Source organism: Cotesia glomerata, linkage group LG10, assembly GCF_020080835.1.
Source record: "Cotesia glomerata isolate CgM1 linkage group LG10, MPM_Cglom_v2.3, whole genome shotgun sequence".
NCBI classification, from domain to species: Eukaryota; Metazoa; Arthropoda; class Insecta; order Hymenoptera; family Braconidae; genus Cotesia; species Cotesia glomerata.
The window spans coordinates 2,787,982-2,808,904 of NC_058167.1; the positions used below are offsets into that span (position 1 = coordinate 2,787,982).

Sequence of the window (20,923 nt, forward strand, 5' to 3'; positions counted from 1 at the left end):
GCAATCTATTACGTCGTAATTGTTTAACTGTACCGGCATCGCGGCCATTGTTTTTAACTTACTAGAATTGACGCGCAATAATTAACGCAGCTTAATATGATTCAATACTGATAATTTTTCACATTCATTAATTATTGCAACTAGTCCCTGTACTAGTATTTATCAAATATATAACTAATCTCTGTATTAGTGTTCAATAATTGCAACTAGTCCCTGTACTAGCAATAATAAATTACAACTAGTCCCTGTACTAGTATTTCATTACAACCACACTAGTCACTGTACTAGTATTCATTACAAATACACTAGTCACTGTACTAGTGTTCATTACAATACAACTAATCCCTGTATTAGTTCATCAAACATCTAACTGGTTCCTATACCAGCAAATAATCAGGCAGCTGAGCTCACCTCCATTGTGTCTCTCCTTGAGACGCAATTTCTCATTACATATATATACTTACAATTACACACACTTACACACTAACTAACTCTGTACATTTTCGAGGAGTTTTTTCCTCCAGCACTTGCTGGGGGTTTTCTTCTCTTGGGGCAATAAATTGTTCACATAATTTATCCCCAAAAAATCGAGTGTAATTATTTAACAGAAATTTACCTAACCTCTTGACTTCATTAAAATTAAGAAATTAAGAATTACGGGAATTGCTCTCATTGAATACTTTCCGACAAAACATTTTGTAAGGGGGTTTTATTGTATATTAAGGGTTGGTTGAATAAAATAAATTGTAAAAATGAATTTCTTTTAATAATTTCTGTATCCTTCCTAATGATCTCTCACGACCCTGAGTCTTCACTCCATGCTCTGGTCCAGTTTCTGGATACGGTGCGAAAAATCCAGTGGCGCCCTAAGTAAATTTCGGGGCGACCAAGAGAGCGGTAGATTCCCGTTTCAACGCACCAATATTTTTCAGTGATTATAATTAAAAATATGTGCATTACGTTACGTTGCCAGCCTCTGGAAGTGGCAGAGATAGCCGGGCGGCACACGTCTGACTTGGGCGATCACACATTTTAAGCAACAACTTGAATGGGTGACCACTCTAGTCAGCGTTGGCTAGCGCGAGAGATCTCTGCACACTAGGAGAGGGGCCTAATGCTACAGTGGTCGATAAAGAAGAGTTTCTTATCAATCACTGTAGACTTAACCCAGCTCCGACTGTACTAACATGAGTTTTCTCTGTGGTTTTCCCATGTTACTGTTCCAATAGCCGAGTGGTGAGGATCAGGGCAAATGCGTTACAGAAGGCACAAGTCGGTCCACAGCCGCAATGATAAGGCAGAGTTAACTAAGCAGAATGATAAGGCTTAGGGTGTAAAAGGGCGTTATTACGCCTGTACACTAGAAATCCGTATATAAATATAATAGTTATTCAAATTCACCACGTTCAAAGAGCTCAAAAGCATAGAACAGCTAACTCTTTGAGCTCAAGAAGCTCAAAAACGTCATGAGCAATTTTAAGCGCGTAAGTAGGGTAATTTTTTGTTATTTATTATGTAGATCATTTGTGAGAATTACGATGTTCATATCGTAAAAATTCATGAGTAAATAGTAATTTTTGAAGTATAAAATTATAAAAGTTAAGATAATGAAAAACTAGTCCCAGACTACGATGTTACTGTTGTAATTTTGATTTTTATTTTCTTTCCGTGTTTAATGATCGGATTCTCTTATAGTGAACATAAAAGATTAAAAAGTACACTATGATAATAAGATATCAACTAATGAATAATTTACGGCGCTAATATTGGAATGTTTATTTATTCGAAATAAACCGAGTAGCTGATTTTTGTTGTCGCCAAAATTCTTGTCGATTCTTTAAGAACGATATTCCTTCTTCTGCATACTTCAATATGTTTTGAGTAGATTGTTGATGGGCAGTATTAATATCTGAAATTAAAAATAAGATTTTCATATTAATTATAATAATATTTTAAATGACAATATTTTAAAATTTATTCCGGAGAAATTACATTAAGGTTATTATTGACAAAAAATTAACATCCTTTAAAAATATCAAATGCACGATGTATATCTTTGTTAAGTTTATTAAAAGTAGCACTTATATTATCCTCCCCATCTTTTATAGGATCCATGAATTTCATAATGCTTAATCGATATGACATTTCCGACATAATATTTCGAACAGTTTCCCATATTACTTCTTTGTTATTCTTCTTAGTTATTTGTATAGTTTTTTTCGCAAGATCGTAAAGTGTGATGATATTTTTTAACATTCCAAAAGTCTTATAGAAAGGACAATACCGATCATATGCAGAGTAGTTATTTTGCTGAAGAAAATCGTCTTTTAAAATTTTAGATATTTCCAATACTACTTTATCTAATTCAGACAAAGAAGTTGTACCAACAAGCTGTACTATTTCCGATAACTCTGTTTCTTCTTGAAGTATTTCGATCATTTTTGTTCTCAATTCAGCTACGCCGTAAAAATGTGTATCACAAAAACTGTCAAAACTTTTAACATACTTGCTGTAACTATTAATCCAATTAACAGCTGGAAAATGCTTTCTTTGTGCAAGATTTTTATCAAGAGCCCAAAATACTTGAGTAACGCTCAGAGTAGCTCTAGTTACGGGATCTGAAAAATCTCCACTAGGAGGTGATACTACTCCAAAAATACTTATTGAGCCCTCTCGTTGTGGATTTCCCAGGCATATAACTTTTCCCGCTCGTTCATAAAAACTTGCTATTTTCGTACCCAAATAAGCAGGATAACCAGAATCGGCTGGTATATCCCCAAGTCTCCCACTTATTTCTCTAAGAGCTTCCGCCCATCTCGAAGTAGAATCAGCCATCATAGAAACATTATAACCCATATCTCTAAAATATTCGCATATGGTGATTCCAGTATAAATGGACGCTTCTCTCGCAGCAACTGGCATATTGGAAACATTCGCAATCAGAACTGTTCGTTTCATAATAGATTCAGTAATCCCATTAACTTCAACTGAAAGTTTTGGGAATTCTTGAAGAAGCTCTGACATTTCATTTCCTCGCTCACCACAACCAACGTAAATAATTATATCGGAATTGGAATACTTGGATATAGACTGAGATATTATCGTTTTACCACAGCCAAATCCTCCTAGGATTGCAGTCGTACCACCTTGTACTAGAGGAAAAAGAACATCAAGAACTCTTTGTCCAGTTAATAACGGGTGACGAGCCGAGAGAGTTGTACCAACTGATCGTGGAGTTCTCACTGGCCAAAGTTGAACCATTGAGTACTTACAAACTTCATTGTTAAATTCTACCTCAAGAATAACTTCATCTACAGAATAGTTGCCAGGTGGAGCAATATAGGTTACTCGTCCATGACCATTTGGAGGAATCATTAATTTATGTTCAACCAAAGTATTTTCGTAAATAATACCATACATATCACCACCAGTCACACTAGCTCCAGACATTATATTAGTAGGATTGAATTCCCATACCATTGATCTATTAATTGGAGATACATTGATATTTTTTGGAATATATATTTTTTCAGAAATTTCAGCAATATCTTTTAAAGGTCGTTGAATCCCATCAAATATGCTACTCAAAATACCAGGAGCAAGTTCAATTGAAAGAGGCTTACCGGTCTTCATAACTAAGTCACCAACAGTTAATCCATTAGTGTCTTGATAAACTTGAATCGTGAACATATCCCCATGTAACTTTATAATTTCTCCAACAAGTTTGTCATAACCTATAAGAACGATTTCATACATTGCCGCACCTGATAATTTCTCAGCCGTAACTATCGGTCCAGAAATACCCGTCAAATAGCCATAATCAGACTCTTTATCGATCTGCTTTGAATAATGTAAAGAAGATAAATGATTATACATGCTGCGATAATTGTAAATTCAATTAAAAAACCGATTGACGACGACAAGATTCACAAATTCGATAGTATTTTGTTTCATTATCCGATTATTTTTAAAATCATAATAGGATAAATCTGAGTTTTTATGTCTTTAATGGATATTCCATGCGTGACATTAATTTATCCCTGTTCGTGTTGCTTTTGTATTATTGGGAATGTGTACTTTTTGACATTTGAATAAATGGATATGGAAATTTCTAAAAATGGACATTTGATTTTTTGGAAATAATAATAAAAGTACTTAAGTAAAATTAGACATTAATATAAATGGACATTAATAAAAAAGGAAATAATTATAAATGTACAACTGCACTTATGGCCAACTTAAAAAAATGAAATCCCTATTTTTGAAAATATCTCCAAATGGAAATAAAAGTATTTGGTAAAGAGTTCAAATGAACAAATGGATTAATGGACATTTTCTTAGATAGACATTTATGAAAATGAATAATAATATAAAAAGACATCAGTAAAAATGGTTAAAAATACAAATGTACAATTGAATAAATGGAATAGTCACTTAATGAACATATGATTTTATGAACAATTGAAAAAATGGACATTTAAATTTTAGGAAAAGTGAATAAATGGACATTTGTATAAATGCCCATTAATAAAAATGAACATTTAAATAAATTAAATTCGATCAAAAAATACTTACTTAAATGGAAATTAGTAAAGATGGACATTGATAAAAATGTAAATTAGTAAAAATGGACATTTCTAAAAATGGATAAATTATTTAAATTTAATTACAAATAATTATGAAGTTGATAAATTATAAAATTAGGGTTTTTGGTGTAAGAAGAGCTGGAAACGCGGCTACCAAGACATCTTTTTAACATCATTTAAGTGTAATATTTGATAAGCTAATTGATGTTTTATCGTTTTCCGAGAAAACCGATGAAGATGTCTTGGTAGCCACGTTTCCAGCTCTTATGACATCATTTAAGTGCAATGTTTGATGAGCTGATTGATGTTTTATCGTTTTCCGAAAAAACCTACGAAGAAGATGTCTTGGTAGCCGAGGTACCAGCTCTTCTGACATCTTTTTTCCTTTACGCACACCAAAAACCCTAATTTTATAATTTATCAACTTCATAATTATTTGTAATTAAATTTAAATAATTTATCCATTTTTAGAAATGTCCATTTTTACTAATTTACATTTTTATCAATGTCCATCTTTACTAATTTCCATTTAAGTAAGTATTTTTTGATCGAAGTTAATTTATTTAAATGTTCATTTTTATTGATGGGCATTTATACAAATGTCCATTTATTCACTTTTCCTAAAATTTAAATGTCCATTTTTTCAATTGTTCATAAAATCATATGTTCATTAAGTGACTATTCCATTTATTCAATTGTACATTTGTATTTTTAACCATTTTTACTGATGTCTTTTTATATTATTATTCATTTTCATAAATGTCTATCTAAGAAAATGTCCATTAATCCATTTGTTCATTTGAACTCTTTACCAAATACTTTTATTTCCATTTGGAGATATTTTCAAAAATAGGGATTTCATTTTTTTAAGTTGGCCATAAGTGCAGTTGTACATTTATAATTATTTCCTTTTTTATTAATGTCCATTAATATTAATGTCTAATCTTACTTGAGCACTTTTATTATTATTTCCAAAAAATCAAATGTCCATTTTTAGAAATTTCCATATCCATTTATTCAAATGTCCATAAATACACATTTCCAATAATACAAAAGCAACACGAACAGTGATAAATTAATGTCACGCATAGTAATATATACTGAAGAAATAAATCATTATACCGATAATTATGAATAATTATCGTTCAGAATAAGCAACCCTAGTAGAAATAATCGAGTTTTCACTGGATATAAACCAGTAACTGGCCAGTGATATCGAGTAAAAACTTGAAATCGCGCCACCTACAACTAAGTCATAAACATTGGTTACACCGACAGAGTATCTTTACTAGTGTGTGTGTGTGTGTGTGTTTGTTTACTTTTTTTATTAACCTGTACGCATCATTATTGTAATTATTATTAAAAAACAGTAGAAATCAATCAAAATTAGTGTTTATTAACGTGTAAATAATTTCCAATATATATTTCAAAATGGATGCATTGAAAAAAAATGACACAATATATAAATTGCAACTGTGGGCATTAAAAACAAATCTCCAATTCAAAATAATTATTTTCTTATTCTATTGTTAGATTTATTATTAGTCTATCAGTCTAATGATGTTATCTATTTTATAATGTACACATAAATGAAACTTTTTTATATCATATCGTTTATTAAACATTATTTTGAATTTATTTGACAATTTTAATAACGCCTAATAACCTCAGAATTCGAAACTGACAGTTTCACTAAAGCCGCCATAATGTTTTGTTAGATCTCTAGTAAAACTGGCCAGTTACTAGACAGAAACTTGATATTACACTGGCCAGTTACTGGTTTAAGTCTAGTAAAACTGGCCAGTTACTGGCTAAAAACTTGATTTCATTTCTACTAGGGAACGTGAATTGAGTTATCTGAATCTTTAAAAATACAATACGATGAAGTCTTAATACGGTTACATGGAGGAAATAAAACAGCAATAATTACACGGTTAAGAAAATTGTAATTTTATTAATATTTTAGTACACAAGCGTAGAATAAAATTTCAAATTCAGTTTACGAAATAAATATTTAATCTATTCATAAAAATATTACGATATCATCTTGTAAGTTTAAAAAATATTTACTAAATTTAATCATTTTTGTGTATATATGCTTAAAAAACCAGTTTATCATATTATTAACAAGATATTTCTACGATTACACAGTAAAATTACGTTGAAATTAAAAACCTATTAAGCTATTAATACCATCTCTGTTTTGTATAAAAAATTCAACCCATAGTTAACTAAACTCGAAAAAAAATTGGTAAAATTAGAAATTTGTATGATAATTTTAAGAACACTGTGTCACAAATATTTTACAATACAATGTGACGTTCCAGCTAAACTTGGAATTATTAAAAATTAAAAGTTGAAATGAGATGTCGTTTGTTCTTTGGTCGCCCCTATTATTTATGTAGGGCGCCACTGGATTTTTATTCACAGTATCCAGAACTGGACCAGAGCATGAAGTAATTCTACAGGGTCGTGAGAGATTGCTAGGAAAGAATAAAAAAATTACTAGGAAAAATTTATTTTCAAACCTTATTTATTTAACCAACCCTTTTACAATTGTAAATCCCCTTACATAATGATCAACTCTTAAAACTAAGCCTTATTCCCGTCTGCGGAATACTAACGTCCGCGGAATACTAGCGTCTGCGGAATCTAACTTAATCCTTATTGCACCTCCAACCTGGGCGTCTAAGCAAAGGTTTCCAAGTGTGCCCAGGAAACAGAGAAGGATACCATGAATCCCTAGGCAACACTTTAATGATACTCACACCCACACACAATTTTATTTATCCAAACCTCCCTGATTAAAAATATTGATTGAAAAGTATTGGGAATCAGTCTCCCCATGTAAACTGTATATCTATATATACATGAAAAAGAATTGAAAGTATTCAAAAGTATTCAAATTTCATCATTTTTAATCCTTTTCAATCAATATTTTTAGCCAGGGCTAATACACTAAATATTTTTTCCGATTTATTAACTAATTATTTCCACAAAATTTATAAATTATTTTCCCAATTTTTTCAAATAAATTCCAATTTGCAATCCAATTAACTAATCTTCCAAATCAATTTTTCCAATTTAAATTTCTTAACTAATTTATTGTCGTGGTCTTAATAATACAACAATAAATATTTAATTACAAGAGGTCTTCGTATCTTAAATTAATAGATTAAAAATACGACGACAGAGGTCTTAATAAATCTGCCGACATAATATTAGGTGTGCCCGAGAATTTACAAATTATTTTATTAAATAATTTCCTGAATTTATTTTATTTGATTTATTTTAAGAATTAATAATTTATCAATCGATTTATTTTCGACTAAATTATTTCATTGTCTGAATAACTGATTAAATTTTATTTTTATCTAAATTACTGTGATCCACAGATTCGGTAGAATCTGGCGCCAAGGTCCGTTCAAAAATCCCGTTGTAAACGGAGCGCCAGACTACCGATCCACAGATTCGGTAGAATCTGGCGCCAAGGTCCGTTCAAAAATCCCGTTGTAAACGGAGCGCCAGACTACCGAATGTGTTTACCGTAAGCAGAACGGTTTTGTGAGGTTTGAAAATTATTAAACCACCTTAACTGACTGATGCAATTGATAATAAATATGTATTCTATATGGTGTGAATTGCTAATTTAATTAATTTATAGTCCACTAGTCATTATTTTTTTAATTAAAATTCGATAAATTCACTAGCAGAAACTATAGCAACGCCGTTTTTTAGATCCTGGATATTTTTTGATGAGAAAAGAGCAGGTTTTACTATATCACGCAATTAACTATAGCACGTGAACGTACTATGTAGAACGGGATTAATTATAGATAGATACAATACGGCTGTATCATACGGGAAGAGGTCGATTACCTACAAACCGATGAGTTAGATTACCGGTGACTTAGATTCCGATTACCTAGATTTCAATAACCCAGAATCCGATTACCCAAATTATCAATGACGTAGAATTCCTATGGGGTAGATTACCGATTACCTAGAATCCCGATTGCTTAGAATCCGATTGCCTAGAAATTTTATTGGATATAATTCCGATTACACTGAAATCCGATTGCCTACAATTCTGATAACTTACAACCCCTATGGCATGGATTTCTTTTACCTTGATAAAAAAAAGTGAATTTGGATAGATGGAGCTCTATGCAACACAACGTTTATTTCCTGTAAAAACTTAAGATTGTTTTCATAAAGCGACAATATAATCAGATATATATGTTCAATTTATATTTATGATGGTTAGTAGTGTAATGTTGTGACAGCTTATAAACATCGGGTAAGGTTATAAATAACTATTAAATTATAATATTTATTAATGAGATGTTATTGCTGCACAAAGTTCAATAAAGAAAATTAATGTTCAATATTTTACAAATAAAATTAAAAATTTTAATAAGCAATTAGATATTGTTAAATTAAAAAAATGGTTATTATTTACAACTGGGGTCAATCCCATTTTGGGCCATAACTAGGTGAAAAATTAACATTTTTTTATTCTGCTTGTTTTTACGGCGCATTTATGATAAAAATGTCGTGAAAAGAAAAAATAAAGATTTCGATAGCTTTTTGCCTTGAAAAGTTGGAAAAAATTTTTGCTCATGTTTTTGGATAAAATTTATATTTAATCATTTTTGATATTTTTTTTTTTTAAAGTACCTACAAAAAGGAACATTTACAAAAAAAAATTGATGAATTTGATCACATCATTTTTTGATCTGATGAATTTGATCACATCATTTTTTAATATATTTTATATCTATATATTATATAGGTATATATAAAAAATATATAAAAAATGCATGTGGGTACTAAAATGAAAGCTCTTCATGAGTGTAGCATCGGAATAAGCTTTTATCTTTGTAACCATCAATATTTAAGATAGTAAAATATAATTTAACATAATTAAAAAATGATCTTGTATTTTGTGAACTATTGACATTTTTAAAAAAAGTACAGTGCAATTTAACAAAATAAGTCATTATTTAATAAAATAAAATTTTAATTTTTTATAGTTCACAAGCTACGTCAAATAGTGACTGCAAGGTTGCTAGTTATTATTATAATAATAATAATAGTAGTAATCATATGTAATTAATGGAAATATGATTCACATTATTTTGTGATTGTAATAATTTCAGACGTACGATGAATTGCCTGCCGATGGAAAAAGGGTGGTAAACCATCCCGAGCACTATCATCTTTTCAGCTACTGGCTTAATTTGGTAAATTTAAGAAGACAGGGGCGTTTGGTTCACTGGAAAGTTTTAATTAACTGCTGAGCCTGCTAATTTGATAATTTCATCTCCATACGTTTCATTTAGTTACAGATTTTATATTATTGCGATTATTTTTTAATCTCTCACATAATAAATATAACTTTTGATTTTATAAATTTAAATAATACAATTTAATACATCGAGCGTATTATTTTGTTATAAAATTAAAAATTTGTATGTTTTGTTAAATTACAAAAAATGTTTAATATACGCTGTCAAAAATATGAAGAATTAATTAATTATTAAAAAAAAAGTTTATACAAGTCCTTTGGAATAGCGCGTGAACTTCAAATTTCTTAGCAGCTCTAATAAGAAAAGCACGCTTTAAAAAATTTATTTTTTTTATCTTAAAATGTCATTGGCTTCTATTGACCGTGGGTCTCGCTGATTAGCTTCATGCATCGTGTGAAGTACATAGACGTTGTTGAGGTTACCGGTTGAAGCGATCCAGGCGATCTTTAATATGGCACGTATTGTCAGCATGACTGACAATTCGAAATTGACAGTTTACATAAACATTTGACAGCAACGGTCAGACTCACAAGGAAACTCTCTCCGGTGTCCCCCTCCGATTTTGATGAAACTGAGATATGTTATTCTCCGTCGAAATCTAAGAGACACGTATTTTTTTTTATCTGCGGAAAAACATTTCTAGGGGGTGAAACTACCCCTCAAAGTTTAGCCTCCAAAGGGGTGTTTTTCAAGTTTCGCATACTTGCAGTTTAAATAATCGAATGGGACCAATTGCATAATTTTCAGGGTGGAAAATCATGAAAAATGCTTTTGGTTTTATAATAAAACAATGGATAGAACAAAAGTTATGAGGGTTGAAAATCACAAAACTTTTATAAAAAAAAAACTATTCGATGGATTTCAATGAAACCAACGGCAATCGGAAGAGGAAAAAAAAAAGAGAATACGTCTTTCGGGGTTTTCCGAAAAATTAAGTTTAGGGGGTGAACATCCCTTAAGCATATCTACATTGACCACCAAGAAAATATCGTTTTTTATATTAATTTCGATATGAATTCATCAATAATAATTTGTTCGTACATTTCTAGCATTTAGAAAATAATAATAATATTATATCTTAATATTTTACTTACTTGTTTACTTCTCATCCCAAACTTTATTTTGTGTATCGGGACATCAAATATTATAAATGTCATGTAATGTGAATCTGTTTTGGAAAAAAAAGAAAAAAGAAAAAATGCTTACAATATATGCTTTACTATAATCAAATTAAATTTAAAAATAATTTACAAATGATTTTTTACAAAAATATTTAATATTTCTGATGTTTATGAAATTTAATACTTAAATTCATCATTTTGTCATATGCAGATCTATTCAATATATGTTTTGCAATCGTGATGTTCATGAAAAAAATGTTGAAAACACAACGACTTTTGCACCATGAACAGCGGATAATTGCTATATTTTGACAACCAGGAACCTCACAATGAGAATTGCATGATCCGTGAAATGCAAAATCCACAGGATTTTCGAACTCATCTGGTTTTACTTCTGTGTAGCCACTTTTGTACCACGAGTACTTGAATAAATTTATGTACCGAGGAGATGACAATTGGATATGTGTAAGTGATTGTAATTTTATAATGTTATTTCGTAAATGCAAGTTTATGTCCAAATTCATCAAAACTGTACGATCCGAAAAATATCGAACAAAATTTTTCCATACTCGGAATCCAAAACATCAAGCGGTTGAATTTTCCCAGTTGTACCTTTTGGTAAGATCATTACTTCAGTATCTTTATTTGTTGGTTTAACGCTTTGTACAACTTGAGGACAATGCCCAGTCCATGAGTCAATTAGTAATAAAGATTTTGGGCCCACATTTGGAAAAAACACCCTCTCCAACCAAATTTTGAAATGATCTGAAAATTAAAAAATATGAACTATTTGTATCAACAATAACTTATGCGCAAACCAGAAAAAAAAATAAAGAATAATTCGTACCTGATGTAAGTTTTCCTGATTTTGATGCTTCTATGTATACATTATGAGGTCTAAAAAGTGTTGTTTCAACTATTGGTCCAAATTTACCACTTGGTTCTTTTAGAACCAAAAAAAGTGGGGATAAAAGCTTTCCATCAGCGGATACAGTTGGTTGAACTGTGTAACTATGAGTAGTAGAAGTAACAGATTGTACAAGACATTCTACTTGCTTCTCTCCTTCAACAGCTAAAGTTCGACCGGAATGCATTTCCAACTGAAAACCACTTTGATCTGAATTATATACGTTTGCTAATTCATAAATTTTAATTTTTGTTTTACATTATTGACGAATTCCTCAGCTTGCTGTTTTAATGATTTACTATCTTCAATGGTTTTGGACGTGATAAACTTATTTATTTTTCTTGATACGATGCGATGTGCTCTTTTGAATGACGCGATCCACTTTGTTGATGCTTTAAAACGGAAATCTTCCGCACCAATTTCTTTTTGAGCTTGTAAGGCCCATCTTTTTATGTCACAATCATGTACGATTAAACCTGCATCTATAGCTGCTTTGAAATTTTGTAATGTATATTCACAAATTCTTGCTAATTTTTCCTTATAAGTCCCTCCCTGATTTAAAGTATGAGCCCATCTTCGTAACTGTCGCACAGATTGTACCTTTCTAAATTTTTGTCTAACACTGTCTAAACTTAAATTTCTTTTTTTGCCACTACGCCAGTACTCGACGGCTTTCAATTTATATTCATAAGATAAATCTTCAACATCCTTAGTGCATTCGTCGATAGGTGTTTCTTGATCAACTAGTGCATTTGCCCACTCTTTATCTTCCACGACTTCCATCGTCCAATCTTTATACGGTTCTTGGAAATGCAAAGAACTTTCTTCGACCATTTCGACTCCGGAGTATTCGTTCATAGCATTGAGTAAAATATTTTCAAAACTTTCTTTGATTTGTATTTCTTCGTCATTTACTGGCGATTCTGGAATGTTCATGACTTGAAATGTTGTTAAGAGTAGTCTTATAACATTTATAGGATTGACTTTCATTTTGCTCTATGTACTAAAATAAAGATTTTCGTACAATTTTAAATTATTCACTTATTAAAAAAAAAAAAAACACGATTATAATATTGAATTATAAAAGATGAAGTACATCGCAGTAACTAAACTAATCTCGAAATGATACATTTATTTATACTATGTTGTTTTTCACATTACTGACTCATATATACTAAAAATATAATTATCTCTTTTTGTATGAGATAACGATGAATGATTATTATGATTATAATAAATCATTATAAGCATTTTATCTTTTTTTTTTTTCTTCCAAAGCAGATTCACATTAAATGACATTTGTAATATTTGATGTCCCGATACACAAAATAAAGTTTGGGATGCGAAGTAAACAAGTAAGTAAAATATTAAGATATAATATTATTATTATTTTCTAAATGCTAGAAATGTACGAAAAAATTATTATTGATGAATTCATATCAAAATTAATATAAAAAACGATATTTTCTTGGTGGTCACTGTAGATATGCTTAAGGGATGTTCACCCCCTAAACTTAATTTTTCGGAAAAACCCCGAAAGACGTATTCTCTACTTTTTTTTTCCTCTTCCGATTGCCGTTGGTTTCGTTGAAATCCATCGAATAGTTTTTTTTTTATAAAAGTTTTGTGATTTTCAACCCTCATAACTTTTGTTCTATCCATTGTTTTATTATAAAACCAAAAGCATTTTTCATGATTTTCCACCCTGAAAATTATGCAATTGGTCCCATTCGATTATTTAAACTGCAAGTATGCGAAACTTGAAAAACACCCCTTTGGAGGCTAACTTTTGAGGGGTAGTTTCACCCCCTAGAAATGTTTTTCCGCAGATAAAAAAAAATACGTGTCTCTTAGATTTCGACGGAGAATAACATATCTCAGTTTCATCAAAATCGGAGGGGGACACCGGAGAGAGTTTCCTTGTCAGCATTAAATGGATGTTTATTTATCCTGAAAAAATTTGGGGTAATTTTTTTTTTTATTTTTTAATTTTCAACAAATTTTTTTTCAATTTTTTCAAGATTATGACGGTTTCTTGGTATTTTTTTGTATTTCACATCTTTTTGTAGAGAATGAAAATTATTAAAACGAGCCTAATTTTTTTTGTAAAGTGCAAATGTTATTGAGATGAGTTTTATGAACGTGGACTTGGCGCAATTTTTTACAGTGAAACTGTTTTTGTTCGGATTTCAGTATTTTTTGTAATTATAATAAAAATTGACAATTTTAATTTAATACATTTCCGGTGGCAAACTATCCCCTTTAAGCTATAGTTCATGTAAAAGTTATTCTTGCGCCGCCTGGTGTGTGTAATTGCAAGCTGTCAAATATCTTTTTTTCACTGTAGTTTCCCATCTATTATAAGATTAGCATGCATCCTTATATTATTTAGTCTCTGGCCGTCCGCTTTTTACATAAGAAAAAAGTTAAAATCTAAAAATCAGGGTCGCTATAGTTTGTGCTGATTATTTTTAATAATTTTAAATAGAAATTATAAAGATAATTGATAATAATCAAGTAATACGCGTAATAAAAAGCATGAACTACTATTATAAAATATCATATAGAAAAAAAATCAAAATAAATTTGAAAAAAAATTTGTAACCTCAAAAAACCGTTCTGCTTACGGTATATACACACTCGGTAGTCTGGCTTGAGAACGGAACTTGGCGCCAGACTCTATCGAGTCTTGATTTTTTCATTTTTCTATTTTATATCTTTGTAAAGAAAAAAAAAAATTTTTTTTTCCTTAATAGTCTTATGAACGTGGACTTGGCGCAATTTTTTTTTACAATGAAACTGTTTTTGTTCGGATTATAATTACTATTATTGTTGTTGTTATTATGATTACCAGAATTATTTATTGTTATTATGATATTGTTGTTAGTAAATGACACAATGTATCAAACGCATAGTTATGTTACGTATTATCAAGAGATTAAGATTATTTAAAACCCGCCGAATTGAATGACAGTGCCATCTACAGGCAACAACCATGAGATTATAGAATGTACACTATCTTCAATGAAAATTCCCCAAACACTGAACAGCTGGTTTATCCCAAGAAAGTAGAACTCGAACAACGTTTAGTCTGTTGTGCATTTAGACTGGTTAATAAATATTATGTAAGAAATATCATCGTTTCAAACTTCGCTCAATTAACAAGTAGTGCCACCTACAGGCAACAATCATCAAGACGTTTGTAGTATCTGTACATTGCTCGAACAGAATTACTCAGATCTTGATAAGCTGACTTTTCCGAAGAAAGCAAAATCAAACAATTCTAGCTCTTTTAGGGCCAGTTTTTTAAATCAAGATAAAATTTTATCCAGGATAAAATTATGATGCCAGTATATTTATATATATGAAATATATAGATATATTTTATCATTAGATAAAATTTTATCCTAGATTGAAAAACTGGCCCTTAAATATTGACTCTAGTTAGTAAATACAACTAAATGAAAAGAAAGTATATTTAGAAAAATACGAATGGAAAGTTATTTAATCATTAATTCTAGGGATTTTATATTAAAAAAAATATTTTAACACTTTTTGTTTTTAAAAAAATTTTTAATTAAAAGTTTGTATTTTTCCCGCGGAATTTGAATGTTTATAAAGTTTTAATATAAATCATTTTAAGTATCACTTTTCGTACAATATCTTACAGCATTGATAAAATTTTATATCAATAAGCCACGAACATTCTTCAGCTTAGATTGATAAACTAAATGATCAATTGTAAGCTTTTAATTTTACATATATTTTTAAAAAATTTTTACATTTTTGTAGTTGTGATAGTTGTAAATTTAAATTTAATACTTTAATACTTAATAATTTAAAAACAATATCAATGATAATAATAATAATAAATCGTATTATCAATTTATTTTTACCATTATAAATATTTTTAGTATTATCCTTATTGTCATTGTTAATATTGTCGTTATTATAATTATTATTATTTTCATTATTATTTAGTGTCAATATCATATTGTTGTTAGTAAATATCACAATTCGTAAACTTATAATTAATATTCGTATTATGTAAGGAATATCATTGTTTCAAACTTCGCTCAATTAACAAGTACTGCCACCTACAGGCAACAATCATCAAGACGTTTGTAGTATCTGTACATTGCTCGAACAGAATTACTCAGATCTCGATCAGCTGACTTCCGAAGTAAGCAAAATCAAACAATTCTAGCTCTTTTAGGGCCAGTTTTTCAAATCAAGATAAAATTTTATCCAGGATAAAAGTATTACTGCCAGTATATTTATATATATGAAATATATAGATATATTTTCATCATTAGATAAAATTTTATCCTGGATTGAAAAACTGGTCCTTAAATATTGACTCTAGTGAATAAATGCCACTGAATGAGAAGAAAATATATTTAGAAAAATACAGATGAAAAGTTATTTAATACTTAATTCTAGGGATTTTATATTAAAAAATATATTTTAAGATTTTTTGTTTTTAAAAAAATGTTTAATTCAAATTTTGTATTTTTCCCGCAGAAATTGAATGATTATAAAGTTTCAATATAAATCATTTTAAGTATCACTTTTCGTACAATATTTAGCAGCATTAATAAAATTTTATATAAATAACCCGCGAATACTCTTTGGCTTAGATTAATAAACTAAATTATCGATTGTAAGCTTTTAATTTCACATAAATTTGAAAAAAAATTTTAACATTTTTTGTAGTTGTGGTAGTTGTAAATTTAAATTTAATACTTTAATGCTTAATAATTTAATAACAATAATATTAATAATGATAAATATTATTATTACTATTATTTTCATCATTAATTTATTGTTCCTATTATGACAACTTTCAGTGTTATCTTTATTGTTATTGTTGGTATTGTCGTTATTATTATTATTTTAATGATTATTTATTGTTATTATCATATTGTTGTTAAGAAATAACACAATCCGTCAAACTCATAATTAATATAAGTGTTATGTAAAGAATATCGTCGTTTAAAACTTCCGCTAAATTCGATTGAAATGTCATCTACAGACACCTACTACTGAGATATCGTAGTTCTGTACACCGCTCGAACAGAATTACTTAAGGAGGTCCTTTCGCCGCCAATGTAAAATAAAAAATATTAGATTATGAGTAAATTTAATTTTTTTCTAATAGCTAAGGTCCTTATTTATCTTATAGTGAGCTTAAATTATGCTTTACCGGACAAATTTTTGAAAAAATAAAATTTTTAAATGTTAGTATTTGTTCAGAGTCTTACGAGAAAATCAGACGTTTGCAGTATTTCTCGAATTATACTATCAGTCATGGATTAGATGAAGTAAAAAAAAACTAAAAATCAGATTTTCGAAATATTCAGGTTTCTTTTTTTGCAATAAAATATATCAGTTACCGATATATTTATTGAGAAATTAATATTTAAAAATCACAAAAAATTCTCAAGTTACCTACAATAAAATGGAGTCAAAAGATTTGGCAACGTTGCGTAGCGCGCGAGCTTCAGACCATTCAATAAATTCAAACTAAACTTTAACGCGCTTATGTTTTTCATGCATACTTATTAGTTAATTTATTGTTAACAAATTTTCATAATTCATAATTGTAAAATAAAACAATAATTAAAAAATACTAGCATTCCTGCCATGAGACATTAGAATGTTATGGTTTTGTGACTAAAAATTTTTAATTAATTTATTTATTTACACTGTCTGCAGAAAGTTAAACACGGTTAAGGTTATATTGTGCAAATGAAAATGTAAACAACTGAAATAAAGCATTGCCAAATCACGAACAGGTTACTAACAGCTGATTTACAACAGTCAAATTAATTTTTGTATTTAACTATTTTTTTTTTAATTTTCAAAATTTCAACGATTAATGCCTCATATACTATTTATTTTTTAATTTTAGGAATTTTTATGGGTTTTGTATTTTAATTTATTGAAAATTTACTACTACAGTTGTTATGACTCAACTGGAGCGAAAGGACTTCCTTAAGGTGCAATTTCATGCTGACGCTTGACGCTGATTCTTACGAACTAAACAATGTTTAGTTTTGACTGACGCTGCATTAATTTAAGATGGCGCTCCAGTCGAAACTATATACAATTTAAGCTCATTTTACGCTCTAAGCCAGCGTCAAGCGTCAGCATGAAATTGCACCTTTAAGCGCTTACAGCACCACATTTATAACACGTTTTACAGCGACATATATATATTTATAATATACACACGTGCTCACAGGGCATAAGCTTCCGTCGCGTATCCACCTTTTTTTTTTAACTATAGTTTCATACTTTTCTATCATCGGGAGGTTATGTTCCCCATAAGAAAAAAGTTAAAATCTAAAAATCTGGGTCGCTATGGTTTGTGCCAGTGAATTTTATGAATTTTAAATAGAATTCATATTTATCACTAACTATAATTAGTTAATATTGATAATATAAGATGTAACGTATTATTATAAAGTGTTCTTGAAGGAAAAAAAGGTCTGTAAAATTAATAAAATTATGCAACCTCAAAAAACCGTTCTGCTTACGGTATATACACACTCGGTAGTCTGGCGCTCCGTTTGAACGGGACTTGGCGCCAGATTCTACCGAATCTGTGGATAATCTCATGGTTGTTGCCTGTAGATGGCACTGTCATTCAATTCGGCGGGTTTTAAATAATCTTAATCTCTTGATAATATGTAACATAACTATGCGTTTGATACATTGTGTCATTTACTAACAACAATATCATAATAACAATAAATAATTTTGGTAATCATAATAACAACAACAATAATAGTAATTATAATCCGAACAAAAACAGTTTCATTGTAAAAAAAAATCGCGCCAAGTCCACGTTCATAAGACTATTAAGGAAAAAAAAAAAATTTTTTTTTTCTTTACAAAAAGATATAAAATAGAAAAATGAAAAAATCAACAGACTCGATAGAGTCTGGCACCAAGTTCCGTTCTCAAGCCAGACTACCGAGTGTGTATATACCGTAAGCAGAACGGTTTTTTGAGGTTACAAATTTTTTTTCAAATTTATTTTGATTTTTTTTTCTATATGATATTTTATAATAGTAGTTCATGCTTTTTATTACGCGTATTACTTGATTATTATCAATTATCTTTATAATTTCTATTTAAAATTATTAAAAATAATCAGCACAAACTATAGCGACCCTGATTTTTAGATTTTAACTTTTTTCTCATGTAAAAAGCGGACGGCCAGAGACTAAATAATATAAGGATGCATGCTAATCTTATAATAGATGGGAAACTACAGTGAAAAAAAGATATTTGACAGCTTGCAATTACACACGCCAGGCGGCGCAAGAATAACTTTTACATGAACTATAGCTTAAAGGGGATAGTTTGCCACCGGAAATGTATTAAATTAAAATTGTCAATTTTTATTATAATTACAAAAAATACTGAAATCCGAACAAAAACAGTTTCACTGTAAAAAATTGCGCCAAGTCCACGTTCATAAAACTCATCTCAATAACATTTGCACTTTACAAAAAAAATTAGGCTCGTTTCAATAATTTTCATTCTCTACAAAAAGATGTGAAATACTAAAAAATACTAAGAAACCGTCATAATCTTGAAAAAATTGAAAAAAAATTTGTTGAAAATTAAAAAATAAAAAAAAAATTACCCCAAATTTTTTCAGGATAAATAAACATCCATTTAATGCTGAGAAATTTATAAGTAAGTCAACCTATGTTATTTCATAATAAGTTTTACAAAAGTTAGGTCAAATTGACATGTCATACGCAGTTATGCAAACTACATATAAGTCGATACGCATGCATACGTTGGGTCGGTTGCATTGTGAGAATTGTGTTTACTCAAAAATAAAACATATGGCCGACTAAAGTGGGACAATGCGGTGTGAGTGCCAATCAAAATGTGTTAATTACAATTAAATGAAGCAATATCAAACTTTAATATTGCATAAGGTTCTTCATTAAAGATTAATGACGAAGCTGAAAAAAAATGAATCCAAAAATTTTATATAATTTCAGATTTCTTGAACACACCACCATATTGACAGTTGTTCTCACTAAAGATCTAAAAAAAATTTTAAGAACGGGTTTTTTCACTAAAACTGATAATTAATACACTAAGCAATGTTTTCAATGAGTTCAGTATCCTTGACTAATGAAATCTATATAAATATATAATATGATTATATATATACAAGCGAAATCAATTTTTCTTGAGTTGAAATTCTTCCGAAAAAATTTGGGGTACTCAATGACGCGCGCCAACTACGATAAAAAATTTTTTTTTTTTATTTTTTAATTTTCAACAAATTTTTTTTCAATTTTTTCAACATTATGACGGTTTCTTGGTATTTTTTTGTATTTCACATCTTTTTGTAGAGAATGAAAATTATTAAAACGAGCCTAATTTTTTTTGTAAAGTGCAAATGTTATTGAGATGAGTTTTATGAACGTGGACTTGGCGCAATTTTTTACAGTGAAACTGTTTTTGTTCGGATATACTTTATTTTATTTCGTTTGAAAATTTAGAATTTATTTTACGTTATTTTATTTTATTTTAAAATGAACAGAGATTTTAGTTTCGACCTTGAATGTCCGCTACTCAGAGTTTTAGCGCGAGACAAGATGGCCGACTCTCTCAAGGTTTTAAGTCTTTGTAATAAATTTTTGTGTTTAAATTTTCTGAAAAATTTTATAAGTGAATTGTTTTCAACTTTAAGCTAAATGATTTTTTTATCAAACAATTTTAACAAATATTTCCTGATTCTGCTTACTTTTACTTTTGTTTTATTTTGCACAATTAAAATTTACTCTAAATTATTTATTCTGATATTAACTAATTTTTATTTCAAATAATTTTACAAAAACTTTTTACTAAAATATTTACTGATTTCAATTTACACTGCAATAAACTGATTTACTCAAGACTCAATTCTAACAGAACAATTTTACACATGGCGCCGAAATCATGAATTAACAAACCGAA

The 20,923-nt window shown here is 29.3% G+C and overlaps 1 protein-coding gene across 1 annotated transcript; it reads right to left on the reverse strand.

Moving 5' to 3' along the window:
* Window positions 1-1,623: 1,623 nt before the first annotated feature.
* Window positions 1,624-4,034, reverse strand: LOC123272768 (V-type proton ATPase catalytic subunit A-like). Its single transcript, XM_044739768.1, has 2 exons — window positions 1,993-4,034; window positions 1,624-1,909 (listed from the first exon to the last, which is right to left on the reverse strand). Exon 1 carries the CDS (start codon window positions 3,874-3,876, stop codon window positions 2,017-2,019), a length of 1,860 nt encoding a protein of 619 aa, XP_044595703.1. The 5' UTR covers window positions 3,877-4,034; the 3' UTR covers window positions 1,624-1,909; window positions 1,993-2,016.
* Between the last annotated feature and the right edge of the window lie 16,889 nt (window positions 4,035-20,923).

Bases quoted from the DNA above. Each gene is read 5' to 3' on its own strand.
- LOC123272768 (XM_044739768.1), bottom strand. From the start codon at position 3,876: ATGTATAATCATTTATCTTCTTTACATTATTCAAAGCAGATCGATAAA.